Source organism: Acromyrmex echinatior, chromosome 6 (genome assembly GCF_024713525.1).
Source record: "Acromyrmex echinatior isolate Ae372 chromosome 6, ASM2471352v2, whole genome shotgun sequence".
Classification (NCBI taxonomy): domain Eukaryota; kingdom Metazoa; phylum Arthropoda; class Insecta; order Hymenoptera; family Formicidae; genus Acromyrmex; species Acromyrmex echinatior.
In genome coordinates, this window is record NC_141857.1 from 1,042,932 (window position 1) to 1,061,629 (window position 18,698).

Below are 18,698 nucleotides of genomic sequence, written 5' to 3' on the forward strand. Positions count from 1 at the left end.
AAACATGTGTAACTAGCATTAATAAACTGAGCTGCTTGTTAATAATTGTTATAGAAACTAAATAATAATTATTTATAAAGAAGTAAGATTATATACGAAAGTACAGAGTAATTCATTATATATTAAGAAATTGTTTATTCCACAATTATTATAAATTTTTTGATAATTAAGATCCTAAATCTACTGTCTGAGAGAAATTAATTAAATAATCTTTTTCAAAGAATTACTAGCTTTTCTTCACAATATTTTATTTTATCTGATAACAATGTGAGATTATAATTTTTTTTAGTAAAAATTTACATTAGAGAAGCATTTCCCAATGACCTCAATCTTGACATATGTTGTCAAGGTCATGACGCTGAGTTATCTCCAACGGGTTTTAGTTGTCTCATTGGAGGATGCTCCCCTAATGTAAATTTTTATCATTTTTTATCATTTTTTTTTTATTTATTACATAATTTATATATATGAAGTATATATTTATATTGGAATGAAATATTTCTTGAGTTTTTAATTTATTGTTGTTCTTGTTTAGTTTTGTTTTTTATTTATTAGTAATTAGCATATGAATTAATAATATGTGTTGGGTAATTGAAAGCGCGCTTATGATTTTATTGCACTGTCTCTTCTAAAAAAAAAAACATATATAAACAAGTAATAATAATGTATTTTTCCTAGGAAATTTCCTAGGAAATTACAACATATTTTTATCAAAATACTTTGAAAGATACGATGATAACAGTTTGTAAGTTTTTTTTAACATAAATGTTAGCAAGACAAGTTTAGCTTTTACGTCAAGTAGAATTTTAAAACTGCGTTTCTTCTAATAAGTAGACAATATTTCAATATTTCTGATTTTGATAAAATATCAATGCAGGTTATATTCATGGACAACATTTCATGGCTTTTATCTAATTTATGTCAAAGGAATATATCTATAGATATTGAATTGATTAGACCTGCTCTACCAGTATTTCATTGCCTATTTAATATTAAAAATCAATACGTAATTTGTAAGATATTCGCGTTTTATCTATTTTATTGTTATTTTATACATTATATAATTTATTTTAATTTTTAAATATTTATAATATCCCTATTTGTTGTAGCCGACATCTGCCGGACACTCTCTTACCTTACCGATGGATTTATCGATAATGTACAAGCAATAATGGAAACTGTAGACATTCTACCGAAACTTTTAGAGTGTCTGATATTGAGGAAAGAAACTATCGTTATTCCAGCATTGCGTACAGTAGGAAATATAGTGACAATTGGTGATGATGCACATAAGAATGCTGTAATTTCCGCGGGAGGATTGTCGCGTCTTGGTGACGTGTTACGATATTATTTGTGTATCGATGAGGAAGATATTGTAAAAGAAGCTTTTTGGGTAATTTTTAAAATGGTGGACAATACAGATCGAATTCAAAGTGTAATGAATGCTGATTTGTTACCACTACTGATAGAAGGACTTCAGTTTGTAAGTATGTTTCTTATATTCTATTCTTGTGCATACACGAGAAAATACACGAGCCACAAACTTGTTTTAAATATTTCGATAAAGAATATATCATTATATATATTGTAGATATATATTGTAGATAAGAATATATTGTACATAAATATATAATTATTTATATAATTTTATTTTAGGGAAATGCACAAAAAATAGCCACATGGATTGTAATTGCCTTGATAACTAGAGGAACGATTCAACATTTAATCCAATTAATACAAGCTGGCGTATTGCAAGCTTTTTGTAATTTACTTGAATCAAACAATTGTCTAAATATTATTAATGCCTTAATTGGCATGGCTGAAATCTTGCATGCAGCAGAGAAAGTAGGACAAGCAGAAAAACTTGCCATTATGATCGAAAAATTTGGAGGATTAGATAAAATAGAAGATCTTCAATATCATAAGAATGAACGAATTTATACAGAATCTTTGGCTATAATCAACGCGTATTTTCTCCAAAGGGTTTGTATTTGTAAACATTTATTCAATGTTCACAAATAAAAAAATTATTTATGTAGAGAACTTCATTTTTATTATAGAAAATTTTACGTTTTTCTAAATAAGCAAAATATATTATAAATAAAATTATAATTTTATCTGTATTGTATGGTATTAATTACATTATTAATTTAATAAAAATATTCATATTCCCTGTCTAACAAAAATGAAAAGTTACATTTTAACGATATCTGTTTTATATATTTAAGATTTAATTTTATGTGTATTGGGAAAAAATATAATCAGTTTTAATAACTATTAGTTGAATACTGCAAACTAATTATTAAATATAAAGATATATTTATTTAGTACAAGAACCATTAATTTGATTGGACAATAATTTTTCTTATTGAATAAATATTTATTTATTGTAAGTTTAATTGGTAATATTGAATTAAATATTTATTAAAACTAATTATGTTTTTTTTCTCAATGTATAAACGGCTTGCATGCTTTTTGATTGTATATATAATTTATTAAAACAATTCGATATTGGGAATGTTACTACATAAAGTTACTCGTCACTAATTTTTTAAAATAGCAATATTTCTTTTCGTTACTTTTTTCTAATGTTAAAATAAGATACATTAGGTTTAGAAATTAAATACATTATTTAATAATTAATATTAATCCATATTAATAAATATAATAAATATTAATTGTAAAAATATATATATATATATTAATATTAAAACTCAAAAATTTAATTTAATCTATATAGCAAGCTTTTCTTTACATTAAACTTATATTTAATACGTCTTTATGATAATTATATAAATATTTTTATTTTTTAATTTATATTATATATTTTTAATCTATATGTATAATACGCTTACCTTTAGGAAATTAAATAATTGTAATTTTAAATGTAAATTTTGTTAAAAATTTTTTAACATTGTTTTTAAACATTAATTAAATGTTGTTTCATTAAGAGTGCATTTCAATCTACTGCCAATACTGAAAATTTATAGTTTACGATATGTATATTCTACAGATTTTTAATATTGACAATGATTAGATCAGAATGTAGCCCAAGATACAAAATATTTATCGATATTTACATTTTTATTATAAAATATTTCTAGTCAATGAAAAATAATACGATCTATTAAATAGTTATAAAGATAAAAAGAGACTAAATAAAGTAATAGTTGATAAAGTAATAGTTGAATTATATCGTTACTAAAAAAATGTAACGATATTTTACCGTTACAAAAAAGTAATGTAAATGATAACACGTTACTTCCTAATCTTTTATTTTAATTATTTAATACAATCGCTATAAGTAGATGCAAAACATTTTACATATTTTATGTTTACATATTTCTTAGGAGGCACGAATAAATGAAGATACATTATCAGTAGAGCTATGTAAAGCCAAAGAAGATGATCGATTGTCAAATCTTGATACGAATCAAGTATTACCAGATTTATTAAACGTAAATATTACATTAACTTCCCGTCTTTCTATAGAAGAAATTGTAAAGTACATATATTCATCAAACGAAACATTACAATTATTGGCAATTCAGAATTACAAAATCTTAATATGTGATAGAATATATGATGCGAATAATATAGAAGATGACATAGTATCACGTAGTATTGAACTCGTAGATAGCTGTCGCAAGTACGTATTTGAAAACTGAAAAAATTATTTGTCGATTTAAGAAAATTGTTTTTTCATATATTTAGGAATAAGATATCATTTCTTTATTTTTATTCAGTTTTCGCTTACAATTGGAAATATTGCATGTATTGACTCGCATGAGTTTGGGTACATTCAAACAAAAGCAAAGTATTATAAAACATGGAGTAATATCAAAATTAGTGAAGCTATTTGACTCCACAGTGTCTTTTATTTCAAGAAAAGCAGTGCATATTTTAGGAAATATAACGAAAGATATACCTTATGCACGTGATATCGCTCTTAATCATGCTGCTTTACCCCTTTTGATTAAATTTATTACATCTGAGACCCCAGTAAGTAACATTGTATATTGAGAAAAAAATAGTTCAAATAAATATTTATTTGAATACTGCTAACTAAACATTTACTTACAATAAATAAATATTTACTTAATAAAAAGAAGTGATTGTTACATCAAATTAATATGTTTTGTACCAAATAAATATATTTTTATATATGTTTAATAAATATTTAGTTGGTACTATTCAAATAAATATTTATTGAAATTTAAGATATTTTTTTCTCAATATATTTAATAACATCCTTTAATTATATTTGTCTTACTTGTTTTTGAATTTGATACTCAGAAACAACATTTTTGTTCATTTTGTCTAGAGAATGTACAAACACTATTTGCAAACTGGAGAGCAATTAATGTATCTAGTATGATAAAAACATTTTTAAATCGATTGCACTTAATAATAGTTAATTGTTGATACTAGTAATGAATAAATTTTTAATAGTTTATATTTGTATTTTTATTACAAGAAAGTGAAGATGATTAAACTATGTCTGGTATTGATTTAAAAATAGAATAGTATAATATCCTATTACTTAATTAAATTATAACTTAATAAATATAATATAATTAAATTTGTTTCTTAATTATAATTTAAGAGAAATAGAATCTTAATAAGAGTGTTTAAAAAAGAAATTATATACTATAATACATGTTTTTATGAAATTACTTTGAAATATTAAACAGTGCTAATGATTGCAAGCACTTACTTTTAATATAAAAATTAGCAATATACACTTAGTTTTTATGTTAAATAAAGTTTTAAATCTATGTTTCTTTTAATAAATAAATATCATTTCTCAATATTTTGATACTTATAAAATATGCAGATAGCATTCATGTGCAGCATCGTAAGGACTATGACTTGTTTATGTAAAAAGTCGAATCCACCTTTATCCCTTGAATGGATTAGACCTATTCTACCAGTATTTAATTATCTATTTACTCTTCGAAATGAAAACATAATTTGTAAGATATACACGTTTTATTTTATATTTATATTAGGTGTTGGAATTAATTCGTAGCGTTTTACAAGTGATGGGAAGTACTTTCATTAATGTATTTTTTAATGCTCATGTGAAATAAATAACATTCTTTCATTAAAAAACGCTACGAATTAATTCCAACACCTAATATATTATATAATTTGTTGTAATTTTGAGCTGCTATAAAGCTGTTTGTTTCAGCCGGTACATGCTGGATACTTGCTTGCCTTACTGATGGATGCGATGATAACATACATGCATTATTGAAAACTAACATTCTACCGCAAGTTTTAGAGTGTCTGATATCGCAGACAAAAAACATCTCTATTTCAGCATTGCGCACAATTGCACATATAGTAGAATCAGGTGATTCTTATAAAACAAGTGCTGTAATTTCCGCTGGAGGTTTGTCGTATCTTTGTACCTTTTTGCGAAAGTGTTTCATCGACGAAAATATTGTAGCGGAAGCTGTTTCGGCAATCTACAAAATGGTTAATACCAAAGAAGAAATCCAATGTGTGATAGATGCTGGTTTATTACCACATTTGATAAAAATACTTAAATTTGTAAGTATGTTTATACACGAAAAAATTTGCCAAACATCTGTTTTAAATATTTCAATAAAGAATTTTGTAGATAAATTCATTTTTTAATATATTTTTTATTTTTTAATTCTTTTTTTTTTAGGGAACAGAAGAGGCACAATATGTAGTTGCATGGACTATATTGGATATAATAGCGGTAGGATCAATTGAACATTTGAACAAATTAGTAGATGTCGGCTTGTTATCAGCTTTGTGTAATTTATTGGAAGTAGAGAATTACAATAATATTATCAATGCCTTAGATTGTCTAACTGAAATCTTGCATGCTGCACAGAAAGTAGAACAAACAGAAAAATTTATTATTATGATTAAAGAAGCTGGAATAATAGATAAAATAGAAACTATTCAAGATCATCATGACGACGTATATTCAACTACACATATTTTTCTAGAAAAGTTTGTACTTTATACTTTCTAAAGCTCTTGAAAATAGAGCTTATTTAGAAAAATTCTGTTTTTTTTCGTAGATGGTTGTTATATAGATTTTATCTATATAAACAAAAAATATATCATGAATAAAACAATCTTTTTATCTGTATTCAACTGAATGATATTTTAATCGTATCATTATTTAATTAAAACAAATAAATGTTTTTTTAGGATAAAAAATAACTTATCGATTAAAGAGGAATCAAGGCAGAAAGAATTTCATATGAAAAATGAATTAACAAATTAATTTTCTGAATAGAAACATCTTCGAATTCTTTCTCAGATTAAAAGACTATAAGCTAAATAATTTGTCAATATAATTTCCAATTTATACATGACAGCTGCTTACAATATGAATTAGAACATTTATCAGTCAATGAAATTTTAGCAATATTAGCATGACAAAAGTTCTTTTTTTTTAAGCTTTAGCAATTGAATTAGTCAGTTTTAAGAATAATGATCTTATTCTTTAGTGTGTATTATAAGAATAAGTTCGTATTAAATAGAATAGTTTTAATGTATGTTAAATCAAAAACATATCAAGATAATATACTCAAATATCAAGCCAAATATGCCTATCTATTTGACGTCATTAATTCATCATTCTTAGGACTAATTTGACGAATCAAACATTAAAAATGACGAATTTGTTACAGTTACATAACGTCATAAACTCACATCGAAAATACGTCATTATTTTGATGTTGTTAACATAAATAAATGACGTTATTAATTGATCCCTGTAATAATGTTATTATAATGATCAATTTATAATGTTATTGTAGTGATTAATTGATTACTATAATAATGTTATTGATGGCCATAATTAGTACGTCAATAGATCAGCTATTCGTCGTCATAAGTTAATAAGAGTATGACGTTGTAAATACATCGTAAGACGGATAAATCAATGAATTCATTAATTTATAAAAAGATGACGTCGTTATTACATCTTAAATAGGTAATGACTTCAATCTGTAACATGATAAATTATTGACATCAAAATGATGACAGCTTGCTTTTTGGGTAAAAAATTGTATGTCTTTAATCTAGATTTCAGCGAACTAAATAATTAATTTTGTAATTTTTTAAACAATAAAACTACATGATCTTATCCATTTCTTATTTTAAGAATTTTTTTTTTAAATCTGTAAAAAATGTTCTTAATATATCCTATAAAATCCTTAGGAAGTTCCATATAATATCCTCAAAATGTATTTCGAATATTTTGCAGGGTCGATCGTATATGTTTTAAACATGTTTTAAACTGTTTCAAACTGCATGTTTAAAACATGTTTAATCAACGTTTCTCACATGTTTTAAACATGATTTTTTTATAATACTATTTAAAGCATGTATATGCAGCATTAAAAACATGTTGAAAAAAAAACAATGTCTTATTTTCAAAAAGAAAATCATCTCTTATCAACTCTGTTTCGTAGTTACTTGCTCTTTTCCACGATTTATCGAGGACATTTAGAGCTGGGCATGTATTTGAAATATTTTTCTATAAAAAAATATATACTTTCATTTAATAAATGATATTTGTAACCATTGTATCTTGTATTGTATATTTTAGTGATGCACATGAAATATTTTATATTTTGTATTTTAGCGTAGTACATAAAAATATTTTGTATTTTATATTTCAAAACGAAAGATTGAAAGTATTTTGTATTTTCGACACTAACGTTGAAAATCAGTCTTATTATTTAAATACAAAAAATTTAATTACAAAATACTAAATCTTTTTATGTCAGCGTTGAAATATTAGGTTTTTCTTTTTTTTTACTTTTTTAATATACTGAGCTATGTGTGTGTATGTTTTTCTAAATAAGAAAAAATTACAAATAATTTTAGATTGCATTTAAAAATAATAAAAAAAAAATTAAAAACAGTTTACTATCTGGATCAAATAAATGCAAATGAATATGTTTTTGACACTACATAAATAGTCCGGATCTGAAATTTCTGGGAGAATCATAATTTTACAGAATATATATAGAGTGTTCAGCGTAACAGTACGCACGATTTGTCAGTTAAAAAAAAGATTGAAGAGTGAGTATTTATTTATTTTATATAGGCTACAATGCGATACAAAAATTTAAAAAGTTATAAGAAAATTAAAGTCATTCTGAATTTTTTAAATAACATCATACAATTTTGTTTCCATATTTGATAATATTAGGAGTCTTCAAGACGAATTCAAATCACTGTCAAAATGTTACTTTTATTGATGCTTTATTGATTTTATTGCACATTTTATTAAATCAGTACGTATATGTATGTATAATGTATGTATATGTTCTTTGTTTTAGTCAGAGATATTGTTGTTACAAATAATGTTACAAATTTGATATTAAATATCAATAAAACATTAAAAGTGACATTCATTTTCAGTAATGATCAAGAAATCAAGAAAAAAATCAAGTTTGAAGAAATGTAAAAAAATTACTTATGTATAATTATAATAAAATTATGTATAATTGTGTATATATAAGCAATTTTTTTTACCGTTTTTCCAAACTTGTTTTTTTTTCTGGACAATGCGAAAATTATTCATTTAATTATTTTTTATGTTATTACATTACTGTTGTTATTTCTATTACACTAAAAAAGTAATAAGTAATTTTACAAAAGAAAGAGGGATGTTTGAATATGTATGGACATGTATATAGGATTATAAGTGTTTATAAATATTTAAATATGCTTATATATATTTATACATATTAATGTATGTTAGAAATCATATGGACTGTTACGTTGAACATCATTATATGGAACATTCTCCGAATATGTAACGATGAATAAAATATTTAATGATTATTTAAATGTTGTTCTTACATTCTGAAAATATTTCGGGACATTCTGGATTATATGGAATTAGGGATGCATCGGATCGTAAAATTACTGGATATCCAGATATCCGATATCCCATCGTATATCCGAAAAGGCAATTTTTTCGAATCGGATATCCGACATTTTCCAGACATTCGATCAAATTCCAAGTGTCTTCTAAAAAAAAAAGCTTAATAAAAATAAAAAAAAAAGATTGTAATTTTGCAACAATGTATAAGATATTATAGCATCATGAATATGCATACTTATTTGTAGAACATTTATATAACAAAAAAATCAACAATCTAATGATATTAAATCGGATGTATTCCCGAATATCTATTAATAATAGCCGGTCGAATAGTAAAAAAATGGATAATACCGGATATCGAATACCTTCCGGATATCCGATGAATCCCTACTTAGAATATTATTTTGAGATTTCACGAACATTTCATAAATATACTTAGCGTCAGCCGGTATTTTCTAATCGGTATCGACCGCGATAAGAGCTTGAGATTGATCGGTAGAACGAACGGTGCTCTTGTTGACCGACAGATAATTCTTGGCAGAGCAAAGATTCGCGGGCGCTCGCGCGACGAGGGACGACATGAGGCCGCGAGGCGCGGCAGTCGGACAGTCGTGTCGGGACCACCGTGCAATGTGGATGTCGTCTCGCATTTCGCGTGTCAACATCTCGCGGTTTCGATCGGCGCCGTACCTACGTGCCAGTGACACTTGGCGGCTTGCTGCCCGCGGGCAGACATGCAGGAGCGACGCTGAGAGAGATAGATACATATCCATATATCTGTAAACACGTTACTCGCGTGGCGCGCGATCAATTCACCGATTGCCGATCGTCGCCGTAAGTCGTCTGTAAGTCGTTGATTTTTATCGTCGCTCACGTTTCCTCGCGCAGATCGGATCGGTGAATCACGGCGCACACTTGCCCGAGTTTTACGTTACTAGAGGAAGAGAAAGAAGTTGGAGCTTCCGCGATCGACCGGTTGTCGGCCCGCCCACCGCGAGGAAGAGCCGCGGACCTCGGCGCGGACGTCGGGAGACGGAAGTGCCACCGGTGTTTTCGCCTCCCGCACGTACGAGAGTACCTAAGAGCAAACGAACTCTGACCTGCAGCAATTTCGCAGCGTTTAGCAATATTCCAGAGAAGCGATCTCGATATTCTCGATTCATCGACAGCGCGCGGAGCTGAGCGAGCAGCCGAGAACCGTCACCATCACCACCGTCGCTGCCGCCGCCGTCGCCGCGAGGAAGTGAGTAAACACTTTTTGCATTGCCTTTTTTGTTCTCCGCATTCTCGTCATTCGCAGCTGACGCGCGTTTCCACAAGGTGTCAGACTTCTCTGCTGCAATTTCGATTTTTCGCGATATATTGCGCCTTCCGTTTGTCTCTCCTCCTCCGCAGGCGGAAGTGGAAAGAAAAAAAAAAAGGAAAAAATTTAAAGGAAATCTCAAATGTCCCTCGGGGCGACGTTTGGAATTGCCCGCGTAAAAATACTCCTCGCTTGATGATTTCTGAGCGAACGAGGCGCTTTATTAAAACTCCTCGGCGACACGATACGGAACGCACGATGCTAACGCCGCGCCGTCGTTCGTCGTTCTCCACGGTTTGGAGTCTACGCGGTCGGCTGTTAAGTCGAGCGATGCCTTTCGATTATCGGTAATGAGATGCGTGCCGGCGCTTTCATTGGCCACGGCGACCGCACGCCCGGCCGTCATCGGCTCGCTAATGACGCGTCCGACGCCCGGCGTTCGCGAACGAGCGAGCGAGCGACGACAAGAACAATGTGTCGAACATCGGATCGTATCTTCGCTCTATGCCACATCGCGTGAGATGCGATGTCTCTTTCTATCAGTAATTTAATTTTAATCTCGGTTTGATTTGTTTTATCGTTTTCTGATTCTTAGATCCGGTTCCATCAATGTAAGATTAACTTTAATCTTTGTTTGATTGCTTATCTTCTTCTAATTGTTAAAACCGGAAAAAGATGAAGATTAAGTTGGTTTGAAATTAAAGTTAATTTACATTTGGTAGAAGTAGATATTAGAGATTGAAAATTGAGCTATTCTTCTTTTTTAAGATTATACTATCTATCATTAATTGTAAGATCAATCTTATTGGGAAAGAAGATTCTTTTAACATCATAAGAATTTATTTTACTGATTGTATTTTCTGCAATGTTTTAACTCGCAATTCTCTTATTTATATATTTATATATTTTACCTACAAAATTTTGAAAATAGTTTATAAAAGATGAAACAGTATTATATTTCTGTAAAATAAATTTTCTATAATGTAATAATTAATGTAGCGTTTAATAATAAAGGAGTTTCAGCCCAATTCTATCAATGTGAATTCACTTTAATTTTGGTTTAATTTATTCTTCTTCTTTTTTTAAAATTTAGAACTAGAAAAAGATGAAGAGTAAGAACCGGGATTAAACTTAATTTACAATTGGTAAAAATGAGCATAAGTCACTGTTTATCTTTTTCTAATCAGAAACTGAATTAGAAAAAGATAAAGTGACTTAAACCGTAATTAATCTTACATTGATAGAACCAAGCCTTAGTAGTAGAAAATGATAAAAAATGGGAGCTATTAGAGTTAATTCCGATGGCTTTTTTGCCTTTATTATAGAGCTGTTGATTTGCTTCGAAGGCTTCGACATTCAAACCTCGAAGTTTCGAAACTTCGACATCATCTTCGAAGATCGAAGTTTCGAATTTTTAATACTTTTCGAAGCATCGAAGAAAATTATACAATTATTAATTTAATAGTTAATATAATAGTAACGAATATATTTTAAAAAGTATACAATATATTCACGAATATATGTATATTATGAATATATTTTCATTTTTTTCTATTTATACAAATATCTTTTTCAAAGCTTCGAATTTTCAAAGTTGTCAAAAATAATAATCTTACTTGAACTTCTTGAAATTTTTATTGAAGTTCTTATTACACTTGAACTTCTTCTTGAAATTTTTATGACACCTGGGGTTTGAATGTTATTAATTTTCAGATTATTTTTCTTTACTTTTTGATAGTTGTAAATAATTCTGACTAGGATAAAAAGTAAGCTATAAATAGAAATTAAAGTAATCTGTTATTATCGAAACCGGATGATTTTCCTTGTTCCATCTTCAGTGTCCATTTTTCTTCCTTTCTCTCTTTACTTTTTATATCTTTAAGCCTCTCATCGAAATCGTTTCCTATCTGTTCTTCCGCGAGAGAAAATGCTGACGTGTGTGCACTCAAAATAAGGCAGAAAAGGTAGAAAAACGAAATGGTTCATCTTTCATCTCAAAGCAGGTCGGGACATAAATGATATCGATCGACTCGGCAACACTTGGTCTTTCAAATTTGGTATTTAAATCTCACTTTCAAATTCTTGGCAATGAGGCGAGCGGCGCGTGTCAATATTTTCAAACCTAACATCGGAGAAAGTGTATATACGTGTGTATTAATTTTTACGTGAACGTTTCAGAGTATAGGGGATCTAGCTTGAAAATGCAAGTCTCAGCGAAAATAATAACGAATTCGATCACTTGCATTACGTTGAATTAATGCATTAAAAGCAACTATCATGCAATTGGCGAAGTTAAATGTAAAAGTATATAAATATTTTAAAAGATTAAATGCTTAATAATAACACGCTATTTAACATAAAGACATTTTATATAAGTGCAATATCGTTTTATTAAAAATTGATTATATTATATTACTGCATTTAGATACTTTATAAAGCAGTTTTTAATATGTATTAATTCAGTGTAATGTACGAAAAGAAGTTTACTGAAAAGTCTAAAATTTTTAGATATATAGATAGAGAAAAATAATTTTGTTTGGACCATTAAAATAATTGTTCGACACTAGTTATATATTACAATAATCTTTAGAAGTAATTGTTAGAATGTTAAAACTTTTATTAGCTTCGTCATTAAAACTTAAATGTTCTACATAATTATTTTGATGATCCGAATAAAGTTATATTCAGATCTAACTATATTTGTATCTAACTATTATATATTTTGAGAACAATTTACTTTATTATTTATTATTATTTTGAGAACAGTTTGTTATTTATTTTAGCAAAAAACTATTCTTTCCATGTGCGAGTGATTGAATTTATTATAAAAAAAAAAAAAAAAAAAAAAACAATACTGAAATATTGTTTACATAACAGGATACATTTCTCAAGTTAAAGAATTGCGATAAACAGGAAAAGAGAAGAGAAGAAAGAGAGTGGTATTTAAAGTGCGCATTTCCGTTTATACGCAGTATTTTCGACACGTTTATTATCACGTACGTGATTCCTTAGACCCGTCGAACTCGACACGTACGTGAAATCTTCGCATGCGAGTGTAGTAAAAAAAACATTTGCAGTTTGCATTCATCATCGGGTGCTCAGTTGTGGGTTTGGTTGCTATAATAGCTCCTTGCTAGTTTTCCTGATAACGTGTCAATGAAAACTGGAGCATTGGGGCGGTCACGTTTAATGCTGAATGCCAAGAATCGCGTACGAGATTGATTTTTTTCATCCCCTTTACCATATTCGAATTTTTGAAAAAAAAAGTAGAAGCGTAAAAATAAAAACAAAAGCTTACCAACTAGAATGGCATTTTTAAGAAATGCATTTATTAAATATAAATAAATCGAAGCGATGCCCTCGATCGAGTTGTCTCGATAATTTGTATTTCTCATCTCGTATACTCTTATTGAAATAGCACAAAACTAAGTAACGTAATCAAATCGAAATAAATAAAAAAACAAGAAAAAGTAAAAGGCAAGCAGTCGGGAATTTGCGCGATTAAAATTACGCAATACGATATAAATAAGACTTCAATATATTTACAATATTACATTATCATGTGTACATAGTTCGACTTTTAGCAATTAGTCATCTTTAGTAATTAGTTAATACGCAATGAATTTATACATTTAAGTTCGAATCAAATGCCATGGTAATATTTTTCATGAGGCAATCAACCTTTCTCTTATGAAGAGTCAGAGTAAAATAGTAAAATATGTAAAATGTACAAAAAAATCGTGATTTAATTGCCCTTCAGATTCACGTTTCAATGAAAATGTGTGAAATATTGCTGCTTAAAAGGTAATACAGCACGTATATCCCACCAAATGTTCTCGCAATTAGTGTTAAATCAATTGGCTTTAACAGAGATAATGCCGCTCTTCGTGGATGACACGGTTCTTATTTTTGATATCGTATCACATACAAAATATCGTCTTCCGTTAATAACACTATTCTTGCATAACGATGCATGGCTTGGTGCGGTTAATCAACGTTTCGAAAGAGCAGTATCTTTTTCGAGAAAATACTGATGATACTCGTTATATCCCGCGAGATAATGATGAACATAATGAGATAGAAGACTGCCAGTCTCGGAAGCAGATCCACTGTGATTTTCTTTATGTATTGTATTTTTAACGATAAAATTTTTCTTAGACGAGAAAGACTTCGAATAACACGAAATTGCGCTTATCTTTCTTTTGAAAGAGATGCCAACCTTATTTTCCAGGGTCTTCGAATATCGATTGCACGTATCCGGGGACAGCGGGTTCAACGGATTTTTATCACGGGAATTCCCCGTAAAACGGATATAATACTTCGTTGACCGACTGGAGTGGGTCAAACGTGCTTGGTGAATCCACAAGGGTTAATGACATCGCGCGAATTGCTTCCTTCTTTGCATGTCCGGTTTGAGTATATTGAGTGATGTTTTGTGTGTTTCAGTCAAACACCTGGCCGCGAAATCAATTAAATAGGTAGTATTGCGTTGTATCGTACGATAAAAATAATAGTCCTCTCGTTTGCTCCGAAAATTTATATGCTCCGTAAAAGATTAATTGAATTTAATTACGTTGCGTCAGATGTTGTATTCGTGTGCAATGCATATATTATATTTTAAATGTTATACTGAGAGAAAAGATTTTGATATGTATGATAATTGCATATAATAAAATAATTATAATTAGGAGCTCCAATTTTTATACTTATTACTGCAATGTTAGTAATAAATATGTTTATAGTTCTATATCAAGACGAATATATGATTATTCCCGAAAAATGTAATTATATAAATATAATTATTATTACTAATGTAGCAGTAATAACTATAAAAATGGAGTTTTCAACCATAATTATTTTACCGTGCGATTTATAATCACAAATACTAAAAACTTTTTTTTTTAATGTAAGAAGATGCAAATTAATCTTAAGGAAACATGGTAGTTTCAATGTAATGTTTCACGACTCAACATCGAATACGTAACTTCATTTACGTCATGCATTAACAAGGATGGGACGTCCGCAAAAGGTGGTACGGAGGATATGATATATACATGAAAGACGGACAATTTTTCTGCATTTTGTCAGTTGGGAATATTTTTAGCGCGACACACATTCGTGCGTTATGACTTCAAGGCTGCGTTGAGATTCAAAGATGATATTTTCAAATGGAAAGGACATCGTACTGTATAAATAAATATACCTCGTCTAACAAAGTTTAAAATTAGATTTTTCAGTACAATGCGCTTTGATATTTTTTTCTTACTGGCTTTCATTTTTTAATCAGGGCAGCGTCTTCAGTTGTTGTACACTCAGGGCGTATGATCTCAAAAATAATCTTGAAAGAGACAAAAAAATGAAAGGAACTTCTTTTTTCAACGAGCGCGTTGATACTATTCTCGTCGATATGCATAATGCATCCGGATGCATAACGCAGTGAATCGACAGTATTTATGTCTTGAAGTCGATATTGGACGAATTATTTACGCGATAAAATTATATTGGCGTAATACAATTAATTGTGTCGATCTCTTTGAAAGTCACGGCGGAGATACGATCCTCCCAGCGAGGATGAAACTCTGTCGGATCTTGTCGATTGTAACATATACCTTTCCTGTGAGAATGTTCTTATGTAATTCATCTTGAGCACTTGCTATTCTCTTGCATGAAATTAGACACTGCGCATGGCTTTTAGGAACACTCCGGTAATCCGAGGTCAAGGTATGTCGTAGGCCGTAATGCGTCAGATTGAACCTCAGTTCCAGTTGACGCATTGCATACTGACGACCCTGGAATGCAAGCCTGTTTGCACCTGGTGCGGTGGCGTAAATTACATCTTTTGAGGAAAGCAAAACGAATTGACAGCAAGTGTATCATACGCTAAGAAATTGATGGTTGAAATTAAGCCGGTAAGAGATACTTACACTGAGAAAATGGTCTGGTTGGATTAAATAGTAATTCTGATGGAAAATGGACGAATCAGAATTTTCTGGTTAAATTTATTAGAATTCTAGTTGAGATAACCGGAATTTTTTTTCAGTGTACTTCTGATTCTCTGCCAATATCACGATCAGTTTATCGATATACGGAACGACATTTAAATAAGAATATTTATTAGCTATTCGATTTCTTTCAGGGAACCTTCGCGACTTAATATCAACGTTCTTGTAGATTATTATTAAAAAGTTTTTACGATTGCAATCCATCCTTCTTGATAATATATATGTATGGTAATATTCCGTGCTATAATCGTGAAATCTTTTTTATAGCTGCAATACAAATAAAATACTTATATGTGAACCTCCACAGTTGTGTTAGTGCGTAAATCATATATATTCATAAACGATAAAATATAATTTTCTTACAAACAATTAGGATGTTCTGTGAAGTTAGCACAGCGTTTTATTAATTGTTAAAAAACAATGATAGTTCCAGTAGCATTTTTCGTAGTTCTGCCGTTCTTGAGTGTTTTCATTGGAACAAAAATCTATGAACTTTCTAATTTAAGCAGCTAGAACTTTATTAAAAAGGAATGAAATTTAAATTAAAAGTAAGGATTTTAAAGTTTAAAATCTCTACTTTCAAAAAGTCACTATGTCTTTTTAGTTTCTGTGAGTTTGATAATTTTTTTTATATAGAAAACTACGAGCTGGATAAAATAGGAGTTTCTTTCCACTTTGTGAGCTTGTTATGTGTCGAAAAAAACTTGCGAAAATTTTTTACTTTCATGAAAGCTTAAAGTTTGCCCTACAAAATCGTTTTTTGAAAATGTTCTTAAGATTTTTTGTTACTGAGTTATCATGGATTAAATAAAAGGAGCATTTTAATTTTGATTGCTCATAACTCCCTTTAAAAATCGATACAAATAAATTATATACTTTTGTTCCAATCTATTATTTGTTGAACGAAGTTAAAAGTAAATATGAATCCGCAGACGTTTCTATTCTAGATTTGAATTTTCTTCAGTACGATAATTAGTGAAGTTGATTACAGATATAATTTTTATAACAATACGAGAACTTTTATGTTAAGAAAAACTACACTTATTTTTATGCAGTGCGTAATATATTTGGGATTATATTAAATGTCGTCGTTTAATAACAATGTTTTATTCGGCAAATAGCGGTTGAGTAGATAGAATTGCATGTCCTCATGCACATATACCGCTATGCATTGATATGGTTTTATTAGACGATATTGATAGTCAATTGGCGGTTTATTGTCCAACTACTGCATCGTTTGGCGCCAAGACGGAGTAAACGTTTTTGTTGCAACTCATACAGTCGCTGATATTTTTACAATATATTATACAAACATGAAAAATTAAAATTTACGCTTACAGAATTTCAATGGCAAAATTTAATGAATGAAATAAAAAAAGAAACGAAAGTGGAAAAGAAAAAGTTAATAAATGATTTAAAATTATTAATTCTAATAATTAGTAATAATTAATTCTAATAATTAGTAATAGAATAATATTATCCTATAGAGTATAGTCTAATACTGGAATGTATATTCTGTTTGTAGAATTTCAATAGCAAAATTGATCAAGCATCGAACTTATTTCAATATAGTATGAATTTCAAAAAAATACGAAACCAAAAAAAATTTAATAAATTAGTAATTCTAACGAATAGCATAATATTATTGCATAGTAATCCAATACTGGAACATGTATCACTTAAACAAGAACGTGATAATGTTACGAAGTCTAAAAGAATATATTAAAATTTTATAAATATATGAATAAATGGAAAAAGCAGACATATTTTTTCTATGTTTTCTGAATTTTTGTTGAAACAAGTAGCAGCATGTAGCATGATATTGAGTTGAAGAGATTTTCGTATATCACACGATACATATATCATCTTGTGGTAGCTATCATTTAAACAACATTTTAACATGCCTGCGTTGAAACGTTTAATGATAACTTCTTTTTATGCCATACCTAATAAGAAAATAAATAGAATTACGTATTAAATAGCGTTTATAGCGATGTGATGTTAAAATGAACTTTATCTAGTAATGAGTGTGTATTAAGAAATTATATGTGTGTGGTAATACATTCTTATTACATTCAGTCATTTACAATCTATAATGTCTGTCGATTTCCGCTGTTAATTTTCCACGATTTAGTATTTTGAGTTAGATTTATATCCGTAATTCTATTTATAAGCTAAATGAAGTATCATTTTTAGTAAATGTCTGACATAAAAAATAAATATACAAATTGTTTTTAAAAGTACACAATAATAATATAGTGCAAATAATATTATTTATTTAATATTACTATGATAATTAATAATTTTTAATATTATAGCGTTTAATGTGTATTTTAGTGATAATTAGTGATAATATTATTATAATTCGAGTGAAATAATCTCACATTTTTACAGTAAAAAAAATATTAATTTTAATTGTGATGTTTATAAAATATTTAAAAACAGTATTAATTATTTATTAAAACATGTTTCTAAGATCTTCATATACTTTTGCGCA

General features: G+C 28.8%; 2 protein-coding genes across 7 annotated transcripts in view; both read left to right on the forward strand.

The window, feature by feature from the left end:
* The first annotated feature begins 513 nt into the window (after positions 1 to 513).
* Positions 514 to 17,816, forward strand: LOC105143169 (importin subunit alpha-8). Its single transcript, XM_087407273.1, has 8 exons — positions 514 to 1,483; positions 1,657 to 1,983; positions 3,351 to 3,649; positions 3,747 to 4,002; positions 4,838 to 4,976; positions 5,195 to 5,559; positions 5,681 to 5,994; positions 6,199 to 17,816. Exons 1-8 carry the CDS (start codon positions 1,172 to 1,174, stop codon positions 6,272 to 6,274), a joined length of 2,088 nt encoding a protein of 695 aa, XP_087263399.1. The 5' UTR covers positions 514 to 1,171; the 3' UTR covers positions 6,275 to 17,816.
* LOC105143165 (Inositol 1,4,5,-trisphosphate receptor) overlaps positions 9,490 to 18,698 on the forward strand; it is a 50,595-nt gene continuing 41,386 nt past the window's right edge. For 5 of the 6 annotated variants that reach the window (XM_011051246.2, XM_011051250.2, XM_011051249.2 and 2 more), the window contains exon 1: positions 9,491 to 10,139. The gene's annotated coding sequence lies outside the window, so the exon portion shown is untranslated. Of the gene's footprint in view, positions 10,140 to 18,698 lie in introns of all 6 variants that reach the window. The other variant, XM_087407256.1, reaches the window with a different exon arrangement.

Coding starts and splice junctions, on each gene's coding strand:
- LOC105143169 (XM_087407273.1), top strand. CDS start 1,172: ATGGAAACTGTAGACATTCTACCGAAACTTTTAGAGTGTCTGATATTG. Junction 1,984..3,350: donor ACGCGTATTTTCTCCAAAGG/GTTTGTATTTGT, acceptor CATATTTCTTAG/GAGGCACGAATAAATGAAGA. Junction 5,560..5,680: donor TGATAAAAATACTTAAATTT/GTAAGTATGTTT, acceptor TTTTTTTTTTAG/GGAACAGAAGAGGCACAATA.